At 32.0% G+C, this 9,880-nt stretch overlaps 1 protein-coding gene across 1 annotated transcript; it reads left to right on the top strand.

The window, feature by feature from the left end:
* The first annotated feature begins 4,016 nt into the window (after positions 1-4,016).
* LOC126665502 (uncharacterized) lies at positions 4,017-9,880 on the top strand. Its single transcript, XM_050358321.1, has 11 exons — positions 4,017-4,374; positions 4,925-5,019; positions 5,105-5,162; positions 5,364-5,558; positions 6,428-6,504; positions 7,321-7,403; positions 7,780-7,831; positions 8,302-8,370; positions 8,952-9,038; positions 9,119-9,180; positions 9,403-9,880. Exons 1-11 carry the CDS (start codon positions 4,257-4,259, stop codon positions 9,599-9,601), a joined length of 1,095 nt encoding a protein of 364 aa, XP_050214278.1. The 5' UTR covers positions 4,017-4,256; the 3' UTR covers positions 9,602-9,880.

Below are 9,880 nucleotides of genomic sequence, written 5' to 3'. Positions count from 1 at the left end.
CGGCACCTTATAACCCCTTGGGAAAGGGTATAACTTGTCGATCCAGTCTGGATATGGTTTCATGTACGATGGGCGAGGCATAGGTCGCAGGTCCACCCCGAGCCTTTCTAGCATGTCCACGAGTTGCCCTTGATTGTATATATTTGGATCGCCTCCCTCAGAGTATGATCGTTCACCCACGTTAGGCTCCTGGGTGTTGGCTCCAGTAGCTCCCCCTTGTGGTCTAGCTTCGCCTTGTGGGTTTGACGAGCTTGCCCCCGGGTGATCGGCCCTTCCTGAGAATTCATCCTCGTTCCTCGTCAAGAGCTTGACGGAATCATATGTATATCCCATCTTGTTGGGTTGTTGTTCGGCCGAACCACCTGGTTGACAAAAACGGCTCGGTGTTTGGTTCTGTTCGGCCCTTTTGTACCCCTGATCGGCGGTGGATTGCCCGGAAAATAATCGACCCAGGTTTTCCATTGCCTTGTTGAGGCCGTCCAAGTTCCCTTGGATCTGCCTCTGGACCGACGTTTGGTCGGCCATGATGTTCCTCATTACTTCGGACATCTGATGCATAGCACCGTCGAACATCTGCTTGTTCTCATGCGCTATCTCGCCCCTCATGGCCGAGAAATCGGCCTGTGATAAAGAAGGGCGAGAGGGAGGAAGCTGACGTGAGTAATCTATCATATCATCGGTCGCGTCGTCGTTCTTGTCCTTAGGCAGGTTCCCTTCGGTATCCGTTGTATTCAGCACCTTATTTGATTGGTTCGCCTGTTTTTCCTTGGTCATGGTTTCAGATCTATCCGAATTCGATTCGTCTACTATGTCACCTTCCTTCCGTTGTTGTCGGCGTATGGACCGAGCGTGCCTGGAATCGTCCTTAAAGTCCGTTTTTGTGCTAACCATAAACTGGTCCCCAGTGGAGTCGCTAAAATATGTTCGCCTGGAAATATTCCGGACTCGAATCTTTGAATTTATAATCGGGATCGGTTTGAGGTTTGATACTTTAACGAACCTATGTAGATATTCGCAGGGCTTGTTTGATTAAAAACACTTAACCACGTGATCTAACAAGTAATAATCTGGGAGTTATGAACTCAGGCGAGATTAATACTGAAAACTACTCCTAAATTAAAACAATCCGGAGATTGCGAGATAAAAAGCACTGAACTTGGTTTTTGATTGATTGATTTGTTGATACAAAAATAATGAAGTTCTGAGCTATTTATAGCTCCTCATAATCAAGACTCCTAATTCAACTAAAACTAAGACTCTAATAGAAAATCACTCCTAATGAGTTACAAATTCCTAAATAGAAAAAGCAATAATAAAAAGGCTTCTATTTGGGCCTGACTCCCTAGCAAGCCCACATGAAATTCTTCACCCAGTAATTATTTGGACCGGTGTAAACAGATCTAAACCAAAAATGGTTGATAAACTAGAGAAATAAAAAAACAAGTCAAATAATGAATTGAGAATGCACTTGTTAGAAGAGAGAGAATATAACACTTTTTGTGTCGTTTTTAAAATAAAATAAAGCACTTGTGGTCAAATTAATAAATAAAATTCTATTTACAACTTTTGGCAACTATAGAGATCGAAGAGGGTGCAACAACCCACCTCAGAATAAAAGGACCTTTCTGGCTCTTTCTCCTTTTGATCATTTTCTACTTTTTATTTTATTATTTTGGCATCTTTTTTTCCGCTTTGGAATAATTTACTTTTAGCTGTTTAAGTGAATCAAATGGTCAAAAAACAATAATTGTTCTTATTTAGATTTACGAATTTATGTATTCACTAAACTGTTTGCCTAATTCATCCTCTTCATTCCCCTCTTACACTTGGTAATTTTTTATATAATGGTTCACATCAGTGTTTTAAAGACAAATATTCATGATTTTAATTCTATCCATATATTAAGAAGATTTCAATTTATTTTTTCTTTTTAAAATATTAATTTAAATCTAGATGAGATCGATTAAAATCAACCAAATTTGATATAGCTGATATTTGTGGTTCTCTTCTTTTTTAAATTGTCTAACAGCAAAATGAATCTAATTTTTTACGAATTGCTAGAATTTTATTTGAAATTTTTAATTTTTATAATAGTAATTTAATTTTAACATTTTATTGCAATTTTAGCCAATTTTTTTATTTCAATTTTAGTTGATATAAATTTACTCTGTAATTAGAAAAACTCATTTTTCAGAATTTTAAAATTTAATTTCTAATATTAAAAGATCAAGAATAATGATACAATCTAATTATAAATTCTCTAACTTTTTTTTATGATTGAAATAAAAAAGAAAAACAAATTTAAAGCTAAAATTGTTCGAAAAAATCAAATGAAACTAATAGTTATTGTATTAAGGTGAACATTATTGAATTTTTTTTAAATTAGAATATTATTATAAAAATAAAACAAAATTACAACTATTTACAAAAATTTAAATTTAATTTATTATAATTTTTTTAAAATTGATACAAGTATTAAAATTTAGTTGAATCACTCAAACCGAACGGTTTTGATTGCTCTATCTACTTTTAGATAATCAAAAGATTGGATTCTTTGTTTTCACTTTTCATTAAATAACTTGCAAGGTCTTCCTCAAACTCCTACCTCATAATGTGTTGGTAATCATCATTTTACTTTTACTAGTGCTAATGTGTAACAATAAAAAATAATATGTGATCAAATTAATATATAGACACATAACTTATATAAATAATTAAATGAAATGTTTCATCAAGACCAATTAGGAAAAGCGTATTAAATATTCATAATAATATCTTTTAAATTTTAAAAGATTGTTTCAATAATATTTTTATAGTTAAAGTGGTTGATAGAAGATCTTTATGCATTACTAAAAGCCACATATTGTTGTCACTTTGTTTCTAAGTAAATTCCCTAGAACAAGATTCTACTACTATATATTTTAGTAGTACTGTGAGATATTAATTTAATTTTTAAAAAATTAAACATCAATTGATCTAATTTTTGTATCTATTTACATAAAATCTTAATAATAATTTTTTAATCTTTTAAGTTTACTAGTAGTTAATTTTATTCACATCTAGTTTAATATTTAATTGTCAATACTCAATATACATACAATTTTCTCATCTAAATATTTTTTTTATAATTTTTTTTCTTTGACAAAAAAGAAATAGTTAATTTTAAGAATAAATGAATATCCTTTTACATCGGTTAATCTATACTATATATAAAAGCACGGATGGGGGGGGGGGGGAAACAGGCAAATTTACTGAATAATCCTTTTCAATTTACTACTAAATAAAGGTTTTATAGTCATTAAATAATTAGTTATTTAATTAATCACTATTTTATTAAAATCCTAATTAGAATAGGTAGTTAAATTATCTCCAATTTAGTTTTTAGTATGTAAAAAATAACTAAATTGTCTCCAAATTGGTAGGAATACCTATCTTTTAGTTTGATTGAACTACAAAATTAAAATACTGTATTTGATCAATATATTATTATTTAAAATTCTATCTTATTATTTTAAAAAGATAGAAATTAATAAAATTAAGTTAATTATTTAATTATGATTATTAAAAAATTGATATAATTATACTAAATTTACTAATATGTTCATTGACGAGTTACGTTACGAGCCACGTGCATAGCACGTAATGCGAAACTAGTATTTTAAAAAGTTATAAATATTTAGACAGTTGAATAAATAATTAAATTATTACATAAAGTGAGTTATATTTTTATTTAAAATTCCATTTGTTTAGATTGGTGAAAAGATCTTTTTACAAACTCCTTTTAATTCATTGACTTAAACTTACATAAAAAACAACAAATTAAATGAGTTTATATCAAAATAAAGAACTATAAAGTGCTCCCGCCGGATTAATAATATTTTTTATAAAGTGATCCGCCGTATACGAGTTAATCTCCTCTTAATATTAAATTAATTACTACTAATATAATATGCCAATAAAAAATTTTCAAATTTGAATGGCTATAAATAAAGAGAAAAGAATTTGAGAAATTTGAAAAAGCTGTTATATCGGAGTCTCCAAACAGAAAACAAACACTTTTTAATATTCTAAATATTTTTTGAGTCTCCAATAATTAGACACTAATATATGAGAAGTCAGCATCAGATATTGTGTTGTTAAAGCTTTGTATTGTTTTCAACATTGTCATCAAGAGTTGAGAAGTGGGTATTTTCTCTGGTATAATATATCAGATGGGTTGTTAGTGTTTTGTTTATTCTTTGACTGGGCATTCAAAGATGGTGAATTTCAAAGAGTTTTGGACTAAGAAAACTTTGATTGGTCTTGTTTTGGGACAGTTTTTGTCTCTGCTTATTACTTCTACTGGATACGCATCCAGTGAGCTCAGCAAAAAAGGTTTCTAATTTTCATTTGTGTTCTTGTTTTGTCCTTAATTTTGATTATTACCAAGATTAAGACTTTTATGTATTTTTGTCTACAGTTTGATTTAGTTGATTCTTATGCTTGTCTCTGTTTTTCATTAGATATCTGGCCAAATCATGATAACCAAATTTTTGTTTCTGTTTATTTGTTTATTCTCTTCTTGAAGAGTTTGAAGTGGTGTTGAAACTTGAACTTATTTTTGGGTTTTTAATGAGTGTTTTAATATATGTAGATTATGTTGTTTGTTCTCTACTGCTTCTAAATTCTCTCAGTAACCTATTTGCCTTTGCTTATTGCACTGCTGTTTTACTGACAAGTAATTATTGTTTATGAATTAGAGGAGTTTTTCCCCATTAAAAACAAGTAATTATAATTGTTAATACTTTTTTAGGATTTAATTATGTGTATTGGTTCCCCTCGAATGAAAACCATTTCAGTTGATTGCCAGATTCTTTTCATTCTATCACTAAAATTATGTTTGATACAGTATTCTAACTTATTTTATGCTGCTTTTGCAATACAGGAATTAATGCGCCAACATCTCAGTCATTTCTAAACTATGTGCTATTGGCCCTCATTTATGGAGCTGTCATGCTTTACCGGAAACAAAAGCTTAAGGTGGCTTTGAATCCTTCGTTTCCTATTTAGAAAGCAGCATACTGTTTATTAGTTGTTCACCAATTTCTTGTTTGGAATAATGCAGGCAAAATGGTACTACTATGTAATTCTTGCTTTGGTGGATGTAGAGGCCAATTTTCTTGGTCAGTATCCACTTGTTTCTATTACTTGCGATATCCACTTATTTCTCATACCCTTGCTTTTGCTCTGAAGTTTTTTAAATCATGTAAATTTTCATTTTTATGTTTGTTGTCGTTGTTTTGTTACTAACTTGAAATTGCGAGTGTAGAAAATGATTTCCGGTTTTAGGATGAATAATCTAATCTTCGTCAGTCCATGTCCAGTGGTGAAGGCATATCAGTACACGTCTATGACAAGCGTCATGCTGCTCGATTGCTGGTCAATTCCATGTGTGATGGTTCTTACATATTTTTTCTTGCACACAAAGTATAGATTCAAGAAGATAGTTGGAGCACTGATTTGCATTGCTGGACTTGTCATGGTTATTTTTTCAGATGTTCATTCAAGTGACCGATCAGGTAATAAATGATGTTTATCACGATGTGGGAGTTAGGGGTGATCTCTTGATTGATTTAATGTTTCGAGAGTTAGAGAAAAAGAAAATTAAAGTGGATTTTTCACTAGTAAATGCAGTTAACACAAATGAATATCTATTTTAGATTTCAGAATAGTATTGGAAGGGAATAGATCCACAAGACAAACCTGTTAGGCAGATGCTTGCAAGTCCACTAGTCAGCATCGTCAGTAGCCATAGTTCGCCATTTTTATATAATTGAATCTTCTGTTTGGCAACCATTTTTACGTCATTCTTACTGAAGGAAGACTTCTGTTGTAGTTCAATATCGAAATGCCAAAAAAAAAGTTGAAATTGCTTGCTAATGTTACATTCAAATGATGCTAATTACTTAATTAGTAAAAGAGTTGCATGCACAAGTAATTTTTGTTGGAATAATGGAAGTTTAACTGAAGTTTATCTTTTCCTTTTAGAATTTTTAATTTATGAATTGATGGTGTTCAGGATTTTTCTGGACAGATTTGATAAAAGTTTTAGGCCACAAATTGATTATTTTGATTTTGAGGAGCTAAAGTAATAGCATTCAAAATATTTTGATGATCACTATACAGAGACCTGTCAATTTGTTTTTTAAAATAATAGTTTCTTAACAAACATAAGGTTATCTTCTCCGTCTTTGCAGTTATCTTTCAATTATTTGAAACTTTACTTTAATGGAAACTTGACGTTAAGAATTTGAAGTAATAGCCTTAGTTTAAGATGTAAGCTAGTAATGTTGTCCATTCATATATATTGTTTTATTTGTGAAGTTTTCGAGTTCAGGTTTTTTTATGAATATCTACTGATTGGGTTCTATTCTTTTGCTTCATGCAGCTGGGAGCAAACCTTTTGTAGGTGATGCTTTTGTTATTGCCGGTGCAACACTCTATGCTGTCAGTAATGTCAGTGAGGTAAGCTGATATGTACCGTTGTCTGGATTCCTTGTTTTCATAAATTAGTCTTTTATACAGGTTTGCTGTGGGTTTACACCATTTCCATGACATAACACCAGAACTTCTTGTGTCGTTTCTCGTTTTCAATCATCAAAATTGAAAAGTTCATCAAGTGACTAAGATTTAAGAAATTCAGCTAACTAATGAGCATAAATGCATTTATTAATGATATAGATTCTTGTTTAATATTCAAAAGGCTGATGCATAGTGAACCCATCAGAAGTATACCAAGAACCACAACACAGTTAGCTGGGTTATGTCTAGTTAATTGTCAAAAGCCTAAATATGCTCTCACGGAATTCATTTTGTTCTTTGAGGAAACGTGAAATCCTGAAAATTTCATGATATTAACCAATTTAGAAGATATGACTGATTTTGGCTATACGAAAAAGCTTAATAATGATTGCAGAAGGAACAAGGTCCACTGTTAGCAGCAAGCACAGACACAAATTTAAAGTACATGATGTAATACTGTCAAGGTCATTACTCTAAGTAATGATTGATCATGGCCATAATGGTTGTGGATAAACCTAATTAACTTCTGGTTGATCACTTATTTGAAACTTTAAAGAAGGGAATCAAGTGTCTGTTCGAAAGCTTCCTTGTAAATATGATTGCTTTTCCCTTTCTTTCACAAGTAAAACTGATGAAGTATTTATTAGCAAAGTTGGCCCTACAATGAAGGGTTGAAGTAAATATGTTTAACTGGGTTGAACATGTTTTGTCATCCATAAGAACGTTATATCCTTACACTTCCTTTTAAATGTTGTGCAGGAGTTTCTTGTGAAGAATGCAGATATGGTAGAACTTATGTCTTTGCTTGGCTTTTTTGGTGCAATCGTTAGCGCTATCCAAATGTATCCTGATCTTTAAGTATTCTAATTGCTTACAAGAAATTGCTTTTTTTAGTACAGCATTACTTATCGTAGTTAATTTCTAAGTTGATCATTTATTTTGAAGAAATTAAGAAATGAAAGTAATGGTATGGGTAAATCTTCCTCTTAACACCTTGGACCCTGTCAAGAAACTTCGTTATCTTTTCTCTTGAGTGAAAAAACAGGAACCGAGACATTAAATAGACACATCAGTTTCTTGATTGCTTGAATTCCGTAATTATGGCATCTTAATTAGTTATTTTTATATTGCAATCCTCTTGTGAATTCCGACCCTCTTATTGTAGTTTTTGTATGCGATCCATATGTAAATTGGTGTTCCTTGATGATTCCTGTATAGAGCCATTCTTGAGCGCACCGAGCTTAAAAATATTCGCTGGTCAGCTGGGGCTGTAAGTTTCTCATCCGTTTTCTTTTTATTAATTCCTGTTAGAAGTATAAGATCATCTATTGTTTTGTTCCCTTTCTTTATTGTCTTTGCTCTGCAACTAAATATTACAGTGGCTAAAGTCTAATAAAGTTGCTGTGCGGAGATCATATTTTCTGACTGATTCCAGTTTATATAGAATTGAAGCTATTGGAAGGCTTGAAATAATAAGTTCGGGGATCATAATTTTCATGCATGTATTAGATAGTTCCCAATCTCAAGCTCTGGTTACTATCAAACTAACCACAAAGCTGAACGGTGCATGTAACTGAATGGAAAACAATGATTTGACACGATAAAATTTATTCTAAAAGACTTGATTTTGACAAGTGCAGAATGGTCTGTCATATATTATTGCTTATAATAGTTTGAGATTGAGTATGCTCATGATTTGAGTTAAGTTTAATATGGTTTTCTCTATGTAACTATTTCCAGGCTCTACCATTTTTTGGATTTTCAGCGGCGATGTTTCTGTTTTACTCATTTGTACCAGTCTTACTTAAGGTATGAATTTTATAAGAAAACAGCCAGTAAATGGAATGTATATCCTTGATTAGTATTCAAAGGATAATGGTTAATTATTATGGGCATCTGTAAAATGGAATTTTGTTGTAAGTTTGTTTTTGCTTACTATGCTTCTTATGCCTCGTATTGTCTTGATATAAATCTTCATGTCTATCTAGTTAGCTATCAGCTTTGACCTATGCCTTACTTTATGGAATTAATGTACATATTCATGTTCTGGACTTAAAAGCAAGAACTTAAAGCTTCCCTTCTTTCTTGTAAATGACAACAGCTGGAAATGGAGGTGTGCAAAAACTGAACCGAACCAAACTCAATAACTAAACAGAACCAATACATTTAGTGATGTTCGGTTTGGAATTATAATCAGTTCTTTTTCGTATAATAAAAAACAATAAAAAATAATTCTTTTTCTTAGTTCAGTTCGGTTTTAAAAGTAAAATGAGTCAGTTCACTTTTGGTATAAAGTGGCAGTGGTTAACTAAAGGCATTTTGGAGACTTATGGATGCTTCGGAAAAAGAATGCAAATATGAACTTACATGGGTATCCTGATTGTTTGCAGCTTAGTGGATCAACAATGCTCAACCTGTCTTTGCTAACATCAGATATGTGGTCTGTCCTTATTCGCATTTTTGCGTACCATGAAATGGTTAGTTAGCTCGCAATGTGACATCAGTTATGCAGACTTTTCAAATTTCTATAAATGTCTGATGTTGAAACACCTTTCAGGTTGATTGGATGTACTATGTGGCATTTGCTGGTGTTGTTATCGGTCTTGTCATTTATTCAGGGTATGTCATTTTACTATTCTGTTTGCGTGTGTGTTTTCCTTAAACCTGCAGGGAAAACTGTTAAGTGATAGATATATACTTTATTCGAATCAGTAATTTAGAAATTGGGATTTCAGCGAGATGCTAACAATGTTAGCTTATGATTATGACAAAAGAATGCAACTGATTGCATGTTAGTCTTTTGTTTCGTCTCTTGGTGATTTAAACAATTTCTATGAACAGGGGTGATAAGGAAGAGAATCATCTCGCGGGTGTTGCTGATGAAGAGGCAGCGCAAAATAAGCTGTGCAATGAAGAGGCCGGTTCTGGGAGCTGCAGCTACGGACCTTTAACGGGGAGCTCGAAAACAAGAGATATTCGGGAGGGGCAAGAGAATGAAAACAAGAATTTAGGAAAGGAAGGACAAGAGAAGGTGTCATAATTTAGATATTTTATGGATTGCTACTGCTCCACAAAGTGCAGCAGTCATTAGAATTTTGATAGAAAAGAGGTAATAAAAATTATTTTAGAGGTCTATGAATTATGACACTAGTTTTGAAAGTTTAGTTAGGTTTCATTGGTTTTATCTGACTTCCATTTTCCTGAATTTGGCAACTGAAATTCCTTTCTGGGGTTGAGCTAGGGGGGAACATATTTTTGTCAAAATTGAAATAACTCATCAAACTGAATTAATTTAATCAAATCAAATTAGTTAATATGA

The sequence above is a fragment of the Mercurialis annua genome, linkage group LG1-X (assembly GCF_937616625.2).
Source record: "Mercurialis annua linkage group LG1-X, ddMerAnnu1.2, whole genome shotgun sequence".
NCBI classification, from domain to species: Eukaryota; Viridiplantae; Streptophyta; class Magnoliopsida; order Malpighiales; family Euphorbiaceae; genus Mercurialis; species Mercurialis annua.
This window is presented reverse-complemented; position numbering and strand designations above follow the sequence as displayed.